The sequence below is a fragment of the Bactrocera dorsalis genome, chromosome 1 (assembly GCF_023373825.1).
Source record: "Bactrocera dorsalis isolate Fly_Bdor chromosome 1, ASM2337382v1, whole genome shotgun sequence".
NCBI lineage: Eukaryota > Metazoa > Arthropoda > Insecta > Diptera > Tephritidae > Bactrocera > Bactrocera dorsalis.
The window spans coordinates 101,064,991-101,087,775 of NC_064303.1; the positions used below are offsets into that span (position 1 = coordinate 101,064,991).

At 37.1% G+C, this 22,785-nt stretch overlaps 1 protein-coding gene across 1 annotated transcript in view; it reads left to right on the plus strand.

The window, feature by feature from the left end:
* The first annotated feature begins 5,828 nt into the window (after positions 1–5,828).
* LOC105231249 (uncharacterized) overlaps positions 5,829–22,785 on the plus strand; it is a 215,760-nt gene continuing 198,803 nt past the window's right edge. The window contains exon 1 of the mRNA XM_049460970.1: positions 5,829–6,663. Within this exon, the coding sequence (XP_049316927.1) occupies positions 6,304–6,663 (360 nt within the window). The 5' untranslated portion in view covers positions 5,829–6,303. The remainder of the gene's footprint in view (positions 6,664–22,785) is intronic.

Sequence of the window (22,785 nt, forward strand, 5' to 3'; positions counted from 1 at the left end):
TATCCCAAAGGTAAGACCACCGAGATTTTACATCCTCCGCCATGCAAACGCTGAACAATGGAGAAGAAAGTGCCTAGCTTTTTTCACCTCACCCTTAATACAGCTTTGAAAACTTTCGTCCATAAAAAATTTAAGACTTACCGCATGAATTCCTAGTAAACAATGCCCAGCAAGAATCCCTACTATTGCATCTCGATGGACTTTGCTAAGGACATGACGTGCGAAAGATCTCAAGGGATCTACTCTAGGTGCAAACGATATTTCACTTGCACAGGTACAATTCGTCGACCAACGCCTGCTGAGCGTACCCGAGATCCACTGGTCCAGTGCTAACCAATCGAAATCTAAGGTTGCCCCTCTGGCTAGCTAATCGGCCTTGCAATTGCCACCGATTCCGCTATGACCAGGCACCTAAATGAGTCTGATTATGAAGTAGCTTGATGCAATTTCTAGTGAGGGTAGACATTCTTTGACTAGCTTTGTCAGCACAGTTCGCGAACTCAACAGCCGTTCTGTTGCCGGAATGAATGCACACCTCCCTGAAATAGACAGTACTCCATCCCCCCTAGCCTCGACCCATCCGTGTATAAGCTCACTTAACCGACTCCTCCCCATCCACATCCTTTTTCGGTTTGTGAGCAGGGAAAAAGTTGCCACGAGTAGCAGTTGAAGTAGGACAGAATTTCGGGGTATCGCTGATTGGATCCCTTCAAATTCCCAATCTCCTCTTTTATTTTCTGATATTTTCTATTATTTATTTGTATCACAGTGATAATAACTACAAGTTACATTCATTTACGGTTTTTGTGAAGTGAAAATTAATATGATCCTTCAATTCTTGACTGAGTTCCTAACAGAACCCTTTTGATGGATAGCAATAACTTCAAAATATTTTCTTTAAAGCGATGTCTGTCACCAACAAACGTCTACACCTGTCGAAATATTAATATCCATAGCAACAACTTGCTAGAATCAAAGCCGGAGAAATAGCTTAAAGGCGGATGGAGCCATGTGTACAAGTTCACGCAAGTGAGGAAAGTTCTCTGATTGCATTTTACTTGGGAAAGGCAGAAAACATGGTTATGCATATGGCTCAAGCAGCTCACGATTTTCGGTCTTTGACCTAGTACACTCTGTCTAGCCTTAAAACATCGGTTTGAAGGCGAGCTAAAGTGAAAAGACGAAACATCCCTCACGAGGGTTGTGCGCAGGGTTTGGGTCCCGTAACGTAGAAAACACATCCAATGAAAAGAAGAAATCAGCCTTGGTTGAGAGACCCTCCTTTTGATAACGACCCCTGCAAAGAATTACGATTTAAGAGCATGCACTTGAAATGTCCGGTTCCTTAATTGGGTACCTGCAGCTGCGCAGCTGCTTGATGTTCTCGTAAGAGTAAAGGCTGACATTGCCGCCGTCCAAAAAGTGCGATGGACGGGACAAGGACTGAGACGAGTTGGTCTTTGTGACATTTACTGCAGTGGACATATAAAGGAGCGCAAATTCGGTGTGAGACACGTGGTGGGAGAGTCACCATCGTCGAGTCCTGGCAGTCACCCCAGTGAAAAACAAAACGTCTTCCAAAGGATCGGAATCCAACAATTATATATATGGTTGAACTCGAATTATCAGAATCCACAAAAAACTTTCGAGTTAGAGAGACTTCGAGTTATAGAAAGAAATTTGTATGAAATTTGACTTCTATTGCCAATTCAAGTTCGAGTTAGGAAGAACTTATTGAAGTCCGAGTTATGGAAGTTCAAATATATGTGTTTATACAGTATATCATCATGTCTACATAGGAATTTGAATCAAACTCCCTCTCTGCCATTACCTCCAACTGCACATCCTCTCAGTTATACCATAAATATTTTCCTCTACATATGATACACCGTTGCTAGCTAACTTATGCCATTCACATTACTTAAGTGCAGAAGTTTTGCCAATTCTTCAACTTAATTTATTTACTGCGTACAATAAAAAGTCAATTGAAGTTATCTAGCGATTGATAAGCTCCTAGGCTAGCTAAACACGTACGCAGAAAATAATCTTTAAGCAAACTTTCACACATGCGCCTACTTCCGGAGATGCGAAATGCCACGCAAGTGAAGTGAGCTTGTTGCTTTAATGCCCGTTTCTAACCGCGAAATTGTTCCCCAGCGTATAATATACGAACTTTTAATGTCAGTGATTTATGTGCAATGAAGTTAGGCACTAAACGCATGCATATGCTTACATATAAGCACTGTAATGTGTGTATTTCTAGGTTCATGTGAGAATATGTTAAATTATCGGTTTATAAAAATCAGCGAAGATAACACGGCAGCAATATGGAGACTGTCTATTTGCTTAGATTATTGCTTGTAACCACATAGTTGGACCCTTGTGAGCGTTGTAGGGAATTTGCGGCGAAGTATCATTCAAGAAGCTATTGAATATTGGAAGCCACAAACATGCATAGATTGGTGAGAAGCTCAAGTGCTCCCTTATATATTGGTATAGTCGAATCTAGTTTAAAATTTTAAGTTAATACTATCTGGCCTTTTAGAAAGATATTTTTGTATAACCAAACTATCGAATTATGAAAAAATAGTTCCATTTTTTTTTTTAATTTTTTTTGTAGACTAGAGTATCCTCTCAACTGTCCTGCCATCAAAACAAATAAATACTCTCAAATCCCCTCAGTTTACTCTCACGCTAACTATGCTTGTGAAAAGTAAAGTTTTCACCCCTAATCTTGTAACTTTAACCCCTCTAAGCATGATTAGCTTATTCGAAGAAAAAAGTGTGCATTATCTTTATCTTGCGCTGCAAACTTGCTCTGCAGCTCAAACGCCTTACTTCCACTAAAATGTCTTCTCCAAAGTTTAGCTCCAAACAATTTCAACAATACTCTGCATAAGCCGCTGGATTTCTCTAAATTTGTGCTTAACCCTCTTTTGACCACAATTCTCTCCAATTTCTCCCCTTTCAATACTTAAGCGCTGCTATTTAACCTTTTGGATATCAAAGCTAATGCTCATTTTAAATTCCATATGCGTAAATTTTGATTTGAAAACAGCGACGAAAATCACTTCAACTCAGCAACTGCTTTACTAGAGACCACTGACTTGCCAATTGTCGTTTCGCCACCCCTACGCTAGAACATCCCTCAGTTCCTCAGCCTTCCTTGGCAATTGTCGTTGCCGCGTACTGAAGTGGTGGCTTTGTGGCTTTCTGACCAAACTACTTATGTGCATAAGAAATTTATTACAACACAAGATTATGTACATGTATCTACATACAGTCAATCATATATGTAAAAATATATATGTGTATATTAAATATTTATGTATTGACATGCATGCATATGCTGTTGCTTAGGCGTCGGCTTATGACTTTGCAAACGACTCAGCATATCGAAGAAGACGCCTAGGCGTCTCTAATAGCCCTTTCTTAATCCATACACTTGTGCGCCTGTCTATGCCTGTAAATCCAGTTACATAGCTTTGTAACTGTGCACGTGCTGCTCTTTCTTATTTACAGTTTATTTTTAAATATTCATGACATAAAGTATTAAAGGATTTCACTGATTGCGGCAGTTTTGACTTGTTGACTACCATTTCCCATTTGATGTTTACGTGAATTGGTAAAGAAAATACTTTATGAATATACAATTTTTACTAAGAAACATTGAAAGGTAGTCGGTTTAACTTTTTGTTTTTTTTTTTTGTATACAAATAAACTATAAAGCATTGACTATCGGGTTAACAAGTATTATGACTGTGATTAAGGAATACTCTTTATGTTACTAAAAACCCTCTAGACTAGGGAATCTTCGTCCACAGCCGCTTTCGCATTGCTTCAGGGTAGCATTCAATATTTCTCGCCTTTCTGTGTTCTGGTCCCGTTTTTTTAACCTTGCCTCTTCTTCAATGTTATTTTACACGTTTTTTCCAGTTTTTCTCGTTTTGGAGCATGACAATTATATGAGTAATGTTTCTCGCAATCAGAGTGTCAACTAAAGTTTGCAGCCTGTTTTGCATTTGAAAAACATGTAGTAACGTCCTTCTCGATTGTGTCGGCTCTTCGCCCTATTACATTTTATATAGATTCTTCCTAAAATATCTGTGCCGGATTGCATTTCTGTGATGCAGAAATCCATCTCGCTTTGTTTTTTTCTTTTATATTTTTGTTTAGTCTGACCTTTCATCTGCCATGACATTCCCGCTCCCAACTAACCAGCCATTGTTCCAAGGTATCATTCTCTAGTCAAGCTCCATATTTTTTTCTTACACTTCTTCTTGGCTTCGCCAGAAACTGTGCGAATACTGCCCTTAAAGCAGCTGTGTGATACACTTTTATAAGGCCTTTAGTCTACCCATTACTCTGCTCCATAAAGCAAGGCATTCAGTGTTATCGACATTAGGAGATTAAGTTTCTAAGTGATTTAGGACGCCATTTACACATTTTGGATTTGTGCCCAGTAGGTAAACCGGGAGTCTAAAATTACACCCAGTTAAATGACAACCTTTTGTGTTCTTAGAGTTCCTCTTGTTGCCCTCATGTCTACTGTTATTAGATTATGCTTCTTTGTTAGTAATACTAGCTCTTTTTTTCCAATGGCAAGTTTCAGAACTCGCCCGTCAAGTCAAATGTATCTATTCACTCCAATCGTCAATAGGTTTTACTTCATCAATATCTCGCGCGGTGATTATCACAGCGTTGTCGTCTGCGTAGCTGAATAGGTATGCATCGTTGAGCATTTTCAGGCTTAATATACCGTTGTAGTTGACATTCCAGAAGTCGAGACGGGGGATTGATTTCTGTTCAGCGCCTGGCGTGAACTTTATGTGTCGTTGTCCCTCACAGGTGAACAGCTTTCTTTGGACATGCTTAATAGTGTGAATTCCGATTCCACATTTAATGGAATAGAGTAAAAAAGCGAGGCTGAACCAAATTAAAACTCAACGAATACCATCGATCAACTATCGTATCCACCAGATTTGACTCAGCGTAATATTTTCTAGCTCCCAACTGAAATTGCCGCACTGTGGAACCCATTTTCAGTTGATCGAAGAGTTAAGCGAAATTCGCTGAAGGAGCTGAAAACCATCACAAAAAATGCATATGAAAAGTGTTTCGAGGACCGAAAAAATCGTTGCCCTCTGTTGGAGATTACTTTGAAGACGACAAAAAAAATATTGAAGAATAAAAGATTTTGCGTTTCTTTTACTCTTTCCGGGTACTTTTTTGTCACAATGTATGTGCATACAAGCATGTGAGAAACGAAATATTTTTTGTGAAAAATTGGATTTACTCAATCTCGTGCATTTATGAATTAGGTGGAGATTTTTTTGTGTATAAAAGCAAGAAAAGGGATTAATAAAAAATATCACTCATACGCACTGGCATTTTCAAATTGGCTTTCGTTTTAAACATAAAATCATTAAAATAATAATAATAGTAGAACATAATTCTTGTGAATTAATAATTTTTCTGGTAGCACTGGAAATACACGACTTATTGACAAAATACGAAAAGACTTTTTCGACACCCAAAATTATTATACAGTGGCACTCATACGCACTGGCATTTTGTAATTCACTTGTTTTCTAAATAAAATACGAATATAAAGCGACAGAAAAAATAGAAAAAAAAATCGAAAAATCGTTGGCATAAGTGTATGACATCTTGAGTGGATATAAAAATTGATTAATAATTAAATATTTTGCATTTTATTTACAATTTTCGAGTACTTTTTTTTACACTATATATTATAAAAACAATACAAAACATGTTGAAAATAACAAAAAAAAATTCTGAAATATTTTCTTTCTCTTTGCAGATGAGCTTAAATTCGATAGAGTGTTCAACAAAACTCCCAAACAAATAAAATTCCAACAGCAAAATGCTGATCAGAACAAATTACCAACAAATCACACACAAAAACTGATTAATAGTTCTCCAAAAGCAGAACCAATACAAGCACAACAGTGAAAAATTAGTGTAAAAATTGCCAAACAAAAGCAAAAAGTGAAAAAAGTTTTAAAAATTAAAGTGCAGTGATGAAAAGAAAAATTGGAAAAAGCAAATACAAAAAAGTGAAAAAAGTAATTGCTAGTGACTTTTAATAAATCTTAAACCAACGCCAACTCCGCTGTAAAACGGAAATAACCGTTATACCACGCAAAGATGACAACACACCGGTGCACCGGACACTTCAGCACACACGCCCACGCCCGCACATGTCGCACGCCATCAATATTCCGCCAGTAAACACAAATGTCCGGGCAACGCGTCCGGACCTTCGACCAAACGTGACACATGGCTATGTACTATTATGCTAGTAAAATATCGGCAATCGCTTGTGGTACACGTTGCAGACAAACAGTGTTACAGAAGTCGCGCGGACAACGTGATCGCGATAAATATGTCACGCCGGACGATGACAACAGCGCTGGCGGCTGCGTGGGCGCCACTGCCGCCACTATGGATGAGCATGGCAATGTTGTTGTTGTCGCTGATGGAGCCGGCAACGCTGCCAACGCAGGTATGACCATATACACGACGGCGGCGGAAAGCGCTTTCGCGACGACGACGCCCGGTGACGGTGTGCGTCATCGCCGTAGGCACAGCGAACAATTGGACGCATACGATTTGGAGTTGGGGTTTCAGAAGCTCGAGGTGAGTATTGATACAATATTTTAAATGGATTACTTGAAAAATTATTTGAGTTTTAGATCAATATACTACTCTTTTGTAGTGTTGTTATTCCGAAAAAATTAGCAATAGCACAGAACTTTTCAGACATATTTTTGTTTTCCATTTTAGTTTTGAAAAAAAAATACATATAATTTTCTCAAACATCAAACCAAAACGAGAACGTACATCTCAAACTGTACACAAACTCTTTTTGTCAAAGCGGCATTTCAGTATTTACTCAAAAGCTCAGAAATGTCGTAGCATACTTTCAGGCAAATATTTGCAACCATGTGGCAAAGCATGCTAAGTTTATTACGAAAATATCCGGCCACCTTAAATTTGCATTTGGGTACACATACACATACTTATTTGCGTGTAACTGTGCCAAAGTAATTAGTGCTGTATGAAGTGCCCGCCACTCAACTGTAGACGAAGGCACGAGTTTTTAAACAGTTTTTTAAACTGTGTACTTTTCGACACAAAGTTCCACTGCCAGCTGTGTAAATACCAGAACCGTATTTTTGCTTAAATGCATACACATTCGCTCAATTTATGCCCGAATGTGCGTAAGTATGTGTAGCATGCCACATATTTGAGTAACTGCAACAAACATCAATAACAAACAATAAGAGAAAATATTTACGAATTTCAAAAGTTGCTGAAGTGCTTGCTCTCGAACTCATTTCGCATGTGCTTTTATGCTGTAGTAATCGTTTTTAGAGAAAATTACCTACAGCTGTATATAAAAGTGTACATATGTATGTATGTATGTGCCAAACATATAGGAATAATAAGTAAATTGAATCGTTATTAAATTGTAAGCTGTTTGCTCTTCAACTGTTCATGGTTCCATATGTGAGTTTGCTTGCTTTAAAATTTCGCACTCGTAAAGGAACTTCAGCTTATGAGAATACGCATACAGAGAAATGACAACCTTTCTGCAAATATGCGCGTATGACGGCCGTAGAGGTGTGTGTGTATCGCAGCTTGCCTGTAAGAATATACCGGAATTTTATTTAGACAAAGTTTCAGAAGAAAAAGTTTTAAATTAAGTTAAAAATTAAATTCTAGCTAAATTAAACTAAATTAAAATTAAAGTTAAAATTAAAATTAAAACTAAATTAAAATTAAAATTAAAATAAAATTAAAACGAAATTAAAATTAAAGTTAAAATTTAAATTAAAATTAGAATTAAAATTAAAATTAAAATTAAAACTAAATTAAAATTAAAATTAAAATTTAAAAAAATTTAAAATTAAAATTAAAATTAAAATTAAAATTAAAATTAAATTTAAAATTAAAATTAAAATAAAATTAAAATTAAATTAAAATTAAAACTAAAGCTAAACTAAAATAAAAGTTAAAATTAAAATTAAATTGAAATTAAAATTAAAATTAAAAAAAAATAAAAATTAAAAATAAAAAAAATTAAAATTAAAATTAAAAATAAAAATAAAATTAAATTAAAATTAAAATTAAAATTAAAATTAAAACTAAAACTAAAATTAAAATTAAAACTAAATTAAAGTTAAAATTAAAATTAAAATTAAAATCAAAATTAAAATTAAAATTAAAATTAAAATTAAAATTAAAATTAAAATTAAAATTAAAATTAAGATTAAAATTAAAATTAAGATTAAAATTAAAATTAAATAAAAATGAAAACTAAAATTAAAATTGAAAATAAAATTAAAAATAAAATTAAAATTAAATTAAAATTAAAATTAAAATCAAAATTAAAATTTAAAATAAAACTAAAATTAAATTTAAATTAAAATTAAAATTAAAATTAAAATTAAATTAAAATGAAAATTAGAATTAAATTAAAAACTAAATTAAAACTAAAATTAAAAATGAAATTAAAATCAATTTAAACTAAAATTAAAATTAAAATTAAAATTAAAATTAAAATTAAAATTAAAATTAAAATTAAAATTAAAATTAAAATTAAAATTAAAATCAAAATCAAAATTAAAGTAAAATTAAATTAAAATTAAATCCAAAATTAAAATAAAAAAAATTAAAATTTAAATTAAATCAAAAATAAAAGTAAAATTAAATTAAAATTGTATCCAAAATTAAAATTAAAGTAAAAATTAAATTAAAACTAAAATTAAAAATAAATTTAAATTTAAAATTAAATTAAAATAAAATCAAAATTTAAGCTAAACTAAAATTAAAATTAAAACTAAATTAAAGTTAAAATTAAATTAATATCGGTATTCTGCTTGAGACGATATAAAACTACATTAAAATTAAAATTTAATAAATTTAAATTTAAATTAATATAAATATAAATAATCTTAATACAACAACAAGGTCTACTTATTCCCACTGGGTTGCTTTTTCTTCAAGTACGTTCACTTCAAATTGAGTTATAATTTATTAAACTAATGGCATAAAGCACATGGCAACAAATTTTCGTTTATTATTTACACAACCTTTCCATTTTACAACACAAACATACATACATATAGCACATGCAAATATTTATAAAACATTCATAAAATGGCACTTAACGTAGCAAAATAAAGTTGTACGCTTAGCCAAGTTAAACATCGCATATTCAGGTATGTGTATGTGTGTGTACGGATATGTTTGAAAAGTGCATACATATGTGAAAAAATATTTTGTATATTTGGCAAGGTAATTTCCATATGAAATTTAATCAGCTTTAGCACTTTTATTTGCATTGTTGAGAGTGAATTATTTTCATTTTAAATGTGGAAATAAAAGCATAAAAATTTCACATCAAGAAAATGAAAGTCTTGCTTTAAGAATTTTCGCACTTAAAAGCAACTATGTCCAACAAAAATAGTTTTAAAAGTTTAATATTGAACATACCATTGCTAACGATTGATTTTAAGAATAAAGTGGGGTGGGCTCGAGTTGACCCTCATTTCTTTGGACATGTATTACACCTCTCACATAATTTTTTAGTTATTCCTTTCGCATCATGTATGAAAGTGATAAAATATGTGAACACCCAATATAACAATCTTGTTCAAGACTAGTTTCATTCTGTACTTCCCAACGAATCTTGGAACAGTTTAAAAATCACTGAAATATCATATATCGGACCTAAACTTACTTAGCTTCTCAAAGGAAAACTAAAGTTTTAATAAAGATGTCGAATTAGATCTAAGCAAAAACAGTTCCACTGATATGTTCCTTCTTAATTTTTTTTTTAAATTTGAGCAACAATCTCATCTAACCGCTTCATACGGATGAGGATTTGCATCTCCAAACATTACCATTTATTACAAAGTTTCGTCTATAAGTGCGATATTTTAGTAAGATCAGGAAGTATTATAGTATTTGAGATTGGTTAGATATCGGGGGCAACCAGCTCAGGTCTTGGAACACAAACAACATGGGACATAGCACAAGGTTGGAGTAGAGTTGATAGTAAACAGACCAAAAAGTTCCTACTTCTAGACAAAAGGAAGATTAGCAACAATGTAGGTTGTCATCATAAGGCACTTACCCTTAAGATCTTGTCTTTAAAAAATTTGAATGCAAAATATGCTCGGCGGATGATGAGACACTGGAACATTATCTATCCGAATCCAAACCTTCTGCCGGTTGAGATCGGACATTTTTCTGGGCTGCCAGTATTCCAACGGAAAAGACTTTGGGCAGCTGGGATTAAAAAATTCAGTGTTTTACCTAATCTAATGAGTTTCTAAATAGGATTTAGTTTGGTAACCACCCGGCAGTACAATGGGCTTAATGATGATCTAAGTCCGGCCGCCTAATATCTGGCATGTATTCTATGTATTTAGATTTGAGATGCATAGTGTTTTTCAGACAAAACTGGCTGATATTAAGGTGGCAGTAGACGTATTACTACAAAATAGACTCTTATAAAGTGGTTCATCATCAGACTCGTTTTGGGGCGAAATCGCTGGTAACTGCAAAGAGGACATCCTTGCCACGCTCACATCGGATTGGATCGTATTGGATCTCTATTGTCATCTTACATTCAAGGAGTGGTTCAATATACTCAGCGTGCGCTTAGCAGGCGTTGGTCGACGAGTCCACCTGTGCAAATTCAAGATGTTTTTGACCTAGAGTAGAACGCTGAAAATACTACTGAAGTACTTTGCCGTAGGAAAGTTTGTCTTGCCGCAATAGCTGGAGCTGGCATTTTAGCTGTAAAAGTAAAAGTATTGTTGGGCGCCAGTTGCCAAAAATATATGGAGGAGAGTAAGGTGAAAACATTGAGGCACTTTCTTCTCCATTGTTAAGCCTTTGCAAGAATGAAGTTGAAATATCTCGGCAGCCTTGCCTTCAACGAATCAGAAAACTTACCCGAAACTGACATTAGCCGTCTCAACAAATTTGTGAGAGGCTCCAAGCACTTTGTCGATTTGTGAGGGTCTAGTGATCTATATTATTGAAGTTGTAGGTATCACAACGTTCTGGCGTTTCAAGTTTCCCAAGTGAGATGGTTTTTGGGATACAACTCTTAACTTAACTTAACATAACTACTTAAAGCCTTTATGTAATCTATTTGCGAAATGAATTTCGCTATTTGTTATTTGTAGATTTAGCATAAGTATGTATGCAAGTATTTAGCTGATCCGGCTTCCAAACGTCTTCTATCAGAAAAAACGCGATTTCTTCAAACTGTCTTTTTCAAAACAATACCAACAATTTTCAGGTTCTATTCAACCGATTTACCTGACATTTTTAGAGAATCTTCCTTTCTTCACTATGTCAGAAACTATCCATATTCCCAACATTAAATTTTTACTATTTTTAAAAAAAACTTCAAATATGTAGTTTTTTGTTCGAAATGAATTCAACTTTTAACTGACACAATTGTTTTTTAGAATTTTCAGAAATAAAATTTAAAATGCTGCCAGGGAAATCAACAAAAGTATTAAATATTTATTAAATTTCTTTTTTTTTTGGAATTATCTAGCATCATTGTAAAATTGGTCAATAAAAGCGAACTCGATTTCATTAGAATAAAGTAAGCCACACTTTTCAGTAAGCGAAAAACGAACACAAAGCCATCATCAGCTGCATATTTTCCAATTAAATTCCAACTTTCAAGATAACTCTTGATTTATAACCCCGACAAAAAAGTACGCGTTTAAAATTAGCGCACAAAAAATATGCGAAAAAAATATATGACATTAATCAGTGGCGTGTGCGTTTTGTGCACCCTTTTACGCTGACATTTTGCTACTCATTAATTCATTAAATGCAAAATAATTAAAAGTACAGTAATAAATTTAATTTGCAATGCTCGCCACAGTGCACAGCACGCGATAAACGCCAAGAGATATTAATTTTATGGCATATAGCATACATTTAGGCGCATTACAACATACACGCGATATGCTACGGGTTATGCGCGTTGTTGTTGTGGCAAAGTTTGTAACACTTTGCTGGCACATTTTTGTTGTTGCTTTTGTTTAATGTGGAACAATTTATTTGAAATGCGCAGCGCTATTAAACAGTTACATAATCAAATGAGAAGTTTATGTGTGCTAAAGAGAAGAGAGGAGAGCGAAAAGCACAGTGCGTGTGAGGAGTGTACGCGTATGTAGCGATAATTGTAAGTGTATATGTGCTTGTTATTTGTATTTTAGGTGTTGATTTTTAATTTGTGTATTGGTGTGTGTCTGTACCGAAAACAACAACAACCACAACAAAAAGTGCGCTGTGGCAACTGTAATGCGTTTATACAAAAATTCGCGTTTGTAGTTGCCTTCGCGGCCTTATTTTTCTGCCACTGTTGTTGTTATTTTTGTTGTTGTTGTATGCATAATACTGCCAACGAAATGCAATAAAACACTTAAATGACTTTTTAATGGCTAAAATGTAATTATTGACATGCACTTAATTATATTTAATTGAAATTGTGGTCGAACGAGCCGAAAAGCAGCATTACAACAACAACAGCATATTCTTTCGCACTTAACCATTTGTTGTTGTTTGCGCATACTTGCATTAATGTGACATTGTTTGGTGATGTCCACACCGAATCGGGCAGCGAATTTTTAAATGTTGTTGTTGTTGCGTCAGGGTCTTATATACGCTTATAGAGAGTGGTGTGCGGGTGTGTGTGCACTATATAACGCGCACTATATAACACGCATTATCTGATTAAATATTCGCTAGTAGCGAGGCTTATATGCTTGTGGCTCTATAAACAGCATTAAAGTTTTTAAAAAAAATTTCGAAGCAAATCCTTCGAAGAGATTATTTTGCAAAGTGTAAGAGAGAGAGGGTATATTATGTTTGCCATTAAATTTTTAACACCCAAAATAAAACGTAGGATACTCTATGAAATATATAGATATATAATCAGCGTGACGGATTGAGTCAATTTAGCTATGACCACGTAAGATACCCCTAGTCCAGTCGTCGGTATATATGAAAAATAATCCCTCTGTTTTTTAATATATCTATCTGAAATTTTTCACATCTCTTTTTCTCCTCAAGAGGCTGTTTAATTGCCGAAACTGTTGATATCAGATCACTATAGCATATAGCTGCCATACAAACTGAGCGATCAAAACTAAGTCCTTATATGGAAAACTTTTTTATTTGACGAGATATCTTCACTAATTTTGGCATGAATTATTGTCTAAGACAACGGTATAACCTCCAAAGAAATTACGAAGATCGGACCACTAAAGCCTATAGATGCCATACAAACTAAGCGATCAAAATGAAGTTCCTCTAGAGAAAACTTTTTTATTTGATAAGATATCTTAATGAAATTTTGCACGTAGTGTTTTCAAAGATAACGGTATAATTTCCGAAAAAATTGTTCAGATCGGGTCACTATAACGTATAGCTGCCGTACAAACTGCTCGGTCAAAATCAAGACCTTGCACAGAAAACTTCTATATATGACCAGGTATCTTCAAGAAATGTGGTACGGATTATTATCCAAAGCAACGTTATAACATTATAGCAAATTGTTCAGATCGGAGCATTATTGCATATAGCTGTCCTTCAAACTGACTGCACATTACTCTATAGAAATTATTTAATTCAATTTGTCAAGAGTATTATAGCTTCAGCCCAACTTATAAATTATAAAAACTATACTAAATTTATCTGTTCAACTCATCGAATAAGCCTTAATCTCACTACATTCTCAAAAACGAGGCTGTTATACATAAATAAACTTCAAACAAGCCGCACAAACAGATGAAAGAAGCCTTGACTGAAAAATTTTCACCTGCCCCACAAACATACATGACTATACACATACATATATGTATATTTCTATATGTATTTGTGCAGCTACTTTTACATGGCAATGGCGAAAGTGCCTTATATACAACCGCTTTTGTACGGCTGTGCTATAACAAAAGTCAAATACGAACTTGCGGCAGTAACTGTTGTACCGTTAATGCAAATACTACTTGCAATACAATTTGGGTTATGTCAATAAAACTGTACTAGTTGCTACAGCGCACAGCTGAAGCCATTAAAGCACTAATTTGGCAGCCATTAGCAGCTAAAATCTACACAAACACAAACACAGAGTGACCCAAATAAGTTGAATGTCAACAACTTTAGTTTCGAAACCATATAAAAAGCAATTTAAAAACATTCGAGAAAGTTTTTTGTGCAGAAAAAGGTACTCGATTGATTTGAAATGATGCATGTTTCAATTTGAAAGTTATTTTATGGCAAAATCGAAATTAATATTTGAAATATTTAAATATATAAAAATTTAGTTGCGGATTAGTTTGAAAGAGCTCCGCATAAAACCTTGAAATTAAGGCAATATTTTTAAAAAAGTGTACATATGTATTAAAAATCACCGCAATTTCTGGAGTCAAGCTTATAACTGACATATCTTTCTGACATTTCTCTGACAGCCACTTTTTCATCCAACAAAAATATTACTTTTTATTTTTCCTTTCTTTTAAAGTCTTACTTTAACCTCAAGTCAACTTTTTGCTATTTTTGTCACACCCTGTATGATAGAGTGATCTGTCTGTATATAGCCTGCAAGTGCATTATTGTATTGCTGCTACTCGCTCATATATAATGCATGTAATGGAAATATCAGCGCTAATGTCTGCTCAATAAGTGAGTCGTTAAACTAAACTATTCGGTTGTGATTTCACTTTTTTCCTTTGTTTGTACTCAATCGATTAAAAGTGAAAGATTAGCTGGTTTTGTATAAACGCAATTGCTCAAAATGCAGATTTAACTGTATTTACATGAGGTGATACTTTTAAATGAGGCTAAAGAAAGGGATTAAATTAGGTAAACAGGTTAACTATTCAAACAGGGATCTCGCTTGGACGCCTGTCCAAGACGCCTGTGTGGACCTAAGAACTTCTATATTAGAGACCACAAGATCCTTACAAATCAATAAAACACTTTGAGCCTTTTACAAATTTTTTGAGACAGCTGGTTGGTAAAATTTCCGCAATCCCATCGGGTTCGCTGAAAGTAAGACTGCCGAGATGTTTCATCCTTAATCTTGCAAAATCAGGACAATGGAGTGACAAGTGCCTGAATGTTTCCACATCACTTTCTTCCGTACAACTTTGGTAACTAGCGTTCGTTAAGATTTTTTCCTCACCATATGAAGTTTTATTGGACAATGTCCAATAAGAACGACTATTATTGCGGCAAAATGAACTTTGCTAAGGGCAAGCACATAGTTCAGACAATCGCCTGCGATATACTCCAAGACAAAAGGACAAAATATCCATTGGTACCGTGCTAGAACCTAAAACACCAGTGGAAATCCAATCTGGTCCCATTCGGATGTTAGCGGAGCAAGGACGCTCTCATCGGCATCGCAGTTGCCAGCGATTCTGCTATGGCCAGGCCTATAATTGAGTCTAGAGGTGAAGTAGCTGGATGGTATTTCTTGCGAAGATAAACACTTCCTGACCAGCTTAGAACAAACAGTTGCCAAACTCAGCGCAGCACGTCTCAGACACCTTTATAGCAGCCTCTTCTGCCACACAAACACTACAGTGGTAACTTAGAGCTAAGACTGACGGAGAACTGTTTACAGAAAACTAACCTTTCAACCTTCCAACCTAGCTTCGACCCATCCGTGAAAAAGCTGACTGTACTGACTACTCCTCATCCACATGTACCTCGTCGGTATTTGATCGCATTTCGCAAAATATGCAGTGAAGTGATCCAAGTTTGAAGGATTGTAGTTGAAAAAGGAGAGAGTTTTGTCGAGTCCTCGTTCAGATGCCTACATATACCCAGCTTTCCTGAGCTTTGGAGTAGACAACGCAGCTATACATTTGCCGGCAATGTCCACAGGTTTTGTAGAGTCAAAACACCAGTTTTGGTGTGAGTCCCCACCTTTTCCCTATAGTTTCTCCACAGAAAGATATACGCAAGAACAACGATTTATTATCAAAATAATCGCTCTCCAATTGCAACTTTTCTCGAACTTTTGTCATACTATGCCATCGTCCACCTATGCTCGCTATTCGCGAACTTGTTAAAAATTTCGAACGTACATTTTCTTTACATTAATGTTCAAGTGTCAGCAATGCAAAGAACCATTCGAAGAACTGAAAATATTGCTGCCGTGCAGGCAAGTATTGCTGGAGACCACAATTTGTCGATTCCAAGACGTTCTCAAGAATTGGTACTGTTTCAAACCACAACCCGGCAGATTTTTAGAAAAGATTTGGGGATGCACCCCATATAGAATTGTTCTCACTCAAGAAGTGAAGCCATTGGACTAACGTAAAAGTCGTGAATTTGCTTATTTTTCCTTGGAAGAACTTGAAAATGATAATTGTTTTTTAATAAAATTATCTTCTCTGATGAGACTTTCTTTTGGGTGGGTGTGAAGAAAAATCACAAATTACTTAGCTCGTGCAACAACCAAATTACTGCGAGAAAAGTTTGGAGATTCAATCATCAAGCTTAAGAGATCAATATAGAATGTGGTACGAGTATTCATGACGAACGCCTTAATTTGCTGGCAAATGCACTCAAAAATTGGGTTCATCGAATTCGTTCCTATACGAAGTAAAAGAAGTTGTGAATGCCATTTGAGTGATGTTACAGTGAAACTTTGATAAGTCGTAACCTCGATAAGCGAAAAACCTTGATATTTCATAGTATTTCTTCGGTCCCTAGAAAAATTTGCGAAAAATGCATGTATTTCGGTCCCTTTGATAACTCATATTTTTCTTGAGACAAAAATTGAAAAATGTGTATCAAAAGCCTCTACAACACGTTTTTTTTTGCTCAAAAGCCTCTACAACGATTAAAAAAAAAAGAAATTATTCTTGCCGTAAAAAACTTGACTTGAAAAAAAAACTTGATAACTTAAAAAACTCGTATTTAACTCGTATTTAAATTGTGGTCCCTTGCAAATACGAGTTATCGAAGTTTCACTGTATATTCAGAACTCAAATGTATTTTTATTAAATAAAAAAAACATTCCCTCAGAAATTAGTGTTTTTTGTTTTTTTTTTATCCTAAAATTCCGGGTAGTATCTACCATATATCTAAGTACTAAATCATTGAAAATGGAAACCTTCAGCATTGTCTTAATAGAATGTGAAGAAATATGACATGATTTTGTATTACGAAAACAACCATGTACTCAGTATTTATCAGACCACAAATACTAAGAAAACACTGATAAACATAACCTTGCTTTTAGATTAAAAGCAAAATCAGTGTCATGGTATTCATAACAAAAAATATTTTTTTCATACCAAACATTCAATATCAAAAGGAAATGAGCAAGCAAACACATTTTCGCGCACAACCCACATAATTGCGTTTCCTTAACCGTAAACCGCATATTATACCCACTCCCTCGTAATAGAATATGAATGCAGGATGCTGGGAGAAACGTCAAAAAGCGCAAACGTCGACAAATACTCAAATTAAAACCACTTCATGCATATCAATGAGTAATTGACTCTTAAGTGGTTACGTGTTGATTTTGGCGTAGCGTTTTTTCCCCGTTTTGTTTCCCAGCCCACAATTTTCTTGCTCATTGCACTTACAACTTTTGCGAAAGGGCAAGCCAAACGCGAAATCAGTTTGTGTATAGTATTTACATAGGCATAAGAAGGCACGTGGTTGTCGCACATTAATTGGCGCTGTTGATTTCCATCTGTAATTTTCATTCGCCTTTCATTTCATTTGAAGCGCGCAAGAACAATAGCAATGAGACTTTGCCTAACATAAAAGAATTGGCGGCACATCGAGCTGTTGCCGAACTCTTTCAACGTGAGGGTGAGCGAAAAGCAGGTAGTGGAAAAAAATTGACGCTCTTAATTGCATGAGTGGTTTGTTTGAATTCTTGCTGGCTGCAATTAGTTAACTTCTCTCATTTTTTTCTGCATGTCCAATGACTTGCCGATTGCCTTGACTGTGTGGGTGGTTTAATTTGAGTGAATTGCGTGTACGCTTTGGGCGCTTTTATAGTTTTCTGTTGAACTGTTGTCAATTATTTCCACCCTTTGTGGGCATACACTGTCGAACAATTAAATGGAATCAATGCAGTTTTTGATTTTCGCAATTTTTGAACATTTTGATTGTACATGGTCAATGAGTGGTTTTATTGGCTGCAATTTTTATTTCAAATTCTTTAATTAAATTGTTCTAAAGTTTTGATTTTTGCTGTCAGTAACAATGGCTAGCTCTATTCAAAATTTAGTATGCAAGCACAAAACAATAGCCTACATTTCGGTGTGCCCCACAGTTTAATTGAAAATGGTGGCTATATGAAAATGTTTCTTTCATTTAAAAGTGAGGCGCAGGAGTACCTTTTATGCCATCATTAGACCCATTGTGCTCCAGGATGGTAATAAAATTAATACATATCCATCAAATCATTGGATTTGGTAAAAAAAGCTAAATTTTTTCCACCTCAGCTGGCCAATGTTTCTTAAGTTGTAGCATTGGGTATTGTCGAATATATCTCATCTCATCCGGTTGAATGCTGTGCATCCATGTAGATAATGGTCCAGTGTGTCGTTATCCTCCGCGTTTTCTCTGCATTCCGCCGAATCTACTTTTCCAATTTTCTCAAGATGGAATCTTATAAGCAGGTGCTCCACAACATTACTAAGTCCCCTTTAGCTTAGAAGTAGAAGCTCTGTAGATTATAAAAACTACCTAAATGGAATTTGGCAGCCAACTGGCTCTATAAAAGAAAAGTAGACACCTTGCCTATGTATACTGTGGTGATTTTCGCACCTTGGCGTGATGTGATTTAAAAGTCATGAGATGAGCTCACGAGAAGCTGTCTGTCTCTCACGGTGTAATCTGATTTGATGTGGAAGTCACAAAGTCACTTCAAGGGAAGCTGGCAGCCAGGTGGCTATATAAAACAGGCTCTGTGCCCAGCTAGTGCTGAGGTGACTCTCGTGCCATGAAGTGATGTGATTTAAAAGTCATGAGATGACCTCACGGAAAGCTGCCTGCCAGTGCTGAGAAGTGGTCCATTAAATACTTCTTCTTCTTCTTTACTGGCGTAGACACCGCTTACCTCGATTATAGCCGAGTCAACAACCGCGCGCCATGCGTTTCTTCTCTGTCGCTACGTGGCGCCAATTGGATATTCCAAGCGAAGCCGGGTCCTTCTCCACTTGGTCCTTCCAACCGGAGTGGGAGGTCTTTCCTCTTCCTCTGCTTCCCCCGGCGGGTACAGCGTCGAATACTTTCAGAGCTGGAGTGTGTTCGTCCATTCGGACAACATGCACCTAGCCAGCCGTAGCCGCTGTCTTTTAATTCGCTGAAACTATGTCAATGTCGTCGTATATCTCGTAACAGCTCATCGTTCCATCGAATGCGATATTCGCCGTGGCCAACGCGCAAAGGACCATAAATCTTTCGCAGAACTTTTCTCTCGAAAACTCGCAACGTCGACTCATCCGATGTTGTCATCGTCCAAGCCTCTGCACCCATATAAAACAGGACGGGGTATTATGAGTGACGTATAGAGTTTGGTTTTTGTTCGTCGAGAGAGGACTTTGCTTCTCAATTGCCTACTTAGTCCGAAGTAGCACCTGTTGGCAAGATTTATCCTGCTTTGGATTTCTAGGCTGACATTGTTGGTGTGGTTTACGCTGGTTCCAAGATAGACGAAAATTATCTACAACTTCAAAGTTATTACTGTCAACAGTGACGTGAGTGCCAAGTCGCGAGTGCGACGACTGTTTGGTTGATGACATTAGATATTTCGTCTTGCCCTCGTTCACTGCCAGACCCATTTGCGTTGCTTCCTTGTTCAGTCTCGATAAAAAGCAGAAACTAAACGGCGCGGGTGTTGAGACGCGATGATCTATCAATATCATCGGCATTACGCCAGCAGCTGTACACTTCTTATAAAAGAATCTTGTACACACTCGCTACGATGTAAGTTCACTGACAGCCCCCTCTGAACACTTAGTCTTTTCTCCAGCAGCATCGATTGAAGAAATCTGTCGCATAACGCGACTAGGAGAGTACGCCTGTCTGTGCCCACTGAACACTGATCGTTTGGTATCGAAACACAGGGCTCGGAGAGGTACCTTCCCGATCCTGACGGAGCTTTTGGGTCCCCCGTCTGTACACAATGTCAGTTTAGACACAGCCGTATTAGTTTTGCGGGGATATAGTACACACCAAATGCATCCAGACATATGCGGGCATAAGAGGACAGCTCACCATTGCTATCGTACCTTGTCCCTTGAACAGCAGCTTTAAAATATCAACCTGAAGTAGGATGATGTGTTAGGTCGATTTCTCACCGTTGCACTGGTCTCTTTCCAAGATTTGGCGCGCTGGTGAATTATACTGGTCGGTTTGTTGACTTTACACAGGTCTGAAGCACACAACTGATAAGGTCCAATCAGTTTGTTGACGGTGGGTTATTACGCGATATTAAGGAGGCTAATCCCAACAGGTAGTTGGCGCAGACTTTAGTGGGGTCCTCCTTTTTTATTGGATTGGGCATATAGCACACTTAAATTCCAATCGTTGGGCATGCTTCGTCGTCCGACCATATTTTACAGAAAGAAGCTTGATGTATGCTTCCTTATCAAGTTCTTCACGCACCGTGCCGTCTCTTTGAATTTAGTCTCAGGGGTCTGCGATCAATCCATCCGACCTACCGCCGCGCGCTTTGTTGTTAACTTCATGGCGGTAATTTGCTATTCGATACTTCTTTGCTTCCGGTCGGGCAACTGGAACGTCTTTTCCATCGATCCATCGATGGGGGAATCGGGTTCGCCTTCATCTGGCGTTGTTGTGTTCACATGGCCCCCATTCAGCAGGCTGGAGAAGTGTTCCCTCCATAATTTAAGGTTATGCTCTGGGCATCGAGTGACGTAGATCACCTTTGGGGGGTTCTACAATGAGTATGCTTCCGGTCTTGAAACCTTCTGTAGAAGCCGCACCGCAGAAAATGCCTTATGTGTAGAATTTTTCGAGCATTACCCCCTGGTCGGCCAGTCGCTTATCAAGCTCTTGGTCGCGTACTCATACGCACATTCGTGTCCTGGCCGTCTTTCTTTTTCTGTCTACAAATGCGTCCCTCGCTTTCCTCCTTCAAACTCTCGTGTATCTATCCCCATCCGCACGGTGTTTTGGTCGAATCGTAACGTTTGCGATGGTAGTCAGCCTGTTTTTCCTAATCTCCGCTGTCGACACGGCATCTCCTCGTCGTACCCAGCTGGTTCGTTTTGCACCTTCCTGAAAACCAATGGTCTTCGGTTGCAGCTGGTAGCGTAAGGAGTTTGTGAAAATATGCCCGGTCCCACAGTACCCTTATACGCGAGTTGTTGACGAGTGCTCGTCAGAGAGCAGTGTAGATGCAAGCCGGAGTAGAAAGATCGCTCGTCTGTCTGTTGTGATTGACAGCTTCTTCTCGTGGAACGTCGAACCTTGTGTTTGTTGGCGTGGCGTTTTTTGCTGCAGCAGAGGCGGGTGCGGAAACTCTTAGCTTCGCCCAAACAAGATAGTGGAGTCCAGAGTCACACGATGTGGGTAGGAACATCGGGAGCGGCAACGCCATCATCACTAAAACAACTGTGAGACGTGTTCTTACCGTTCTATTCAACAAACGATGATCGGATTCTGGTACTGGTGGGTTTTTCGATATCCGGAGGACAGCCAGGGTAAGCTTGATGAATCTTCTTATTGCTGGAATCTAGTACTCACAGATAACCATATTTCGGGCCCACGGCGAAGTCGATCAGCCTCAACCCCATTGTGGGGATGTTTACCTCGTGGAGGCTAGTGAAGTTTACCGACCGTCAGTTTGGCCAAAGATACCTTCTTTGCCTCACCCTGGCGTTGAAGTACGCCAAGGCACACGGCATTTGCATGACATCGGGTTATGAGCGGCTGTGGGCAGCTGTGCATCTCGGTTATAAGCCGAGTGCTCCAAGGGCACGACTCACTAAAAGTCAATCTTATTGGTCACATCGTCCTTCCTCTTCCGTCGGGGCGTGGGCGCAAATCTTAGCGATTATGTTTGAAGAACCTTTCGCTTTTTGGTGATGCGGATGTTTGGACAGGAGACGCTATTCAATTCCACCGGAGTGGATATGAATGAGTAACTCGGCACGACCAGGAGGTTCTTGCTGCACTGCTTCCTCACCAGAAGGCCACGAATCCAAACACCAAACTTGCGCTCCTTTATATGCGGCCTCAACCTGTAGCTAAATGCCATCAAGGAACCTACTTCGTCTTTTGTCCTTGTCCCGTCCTATCGCATTTCACCTTGGACGGCGGTGATGTCAGCCTTTATTTTTCTACAGCAGGGTAGACCATCTCCAATCAAGCTGTGCAGTCGGTCACCTTTTACCCAGAAATTAAAGGACACGCCCGGCACATGTCCAGGTATGCATTCCCTCAATTCAGTCAGTTCCTTATTTTACGTTTTCCATGTTGTCGTCAATCAAAAGGGGGGTCTCTCATCCGATGGCTGGTTCGATTCGGCTATTCAAGCTGGGTTGTTTTTTATTTTTTATCGTGGCGTGGTCCCCAAACCCAGCGCCAACAACCCTATTGTAAGGGGAATATTTTCGCCTTCTCTCACGTTAGACTCGCCGTTCAAAAACGGATGTTTCTTATCTACCCAGAGGAATACTTGGTCAAAGACCGGGGAAGTCGTAG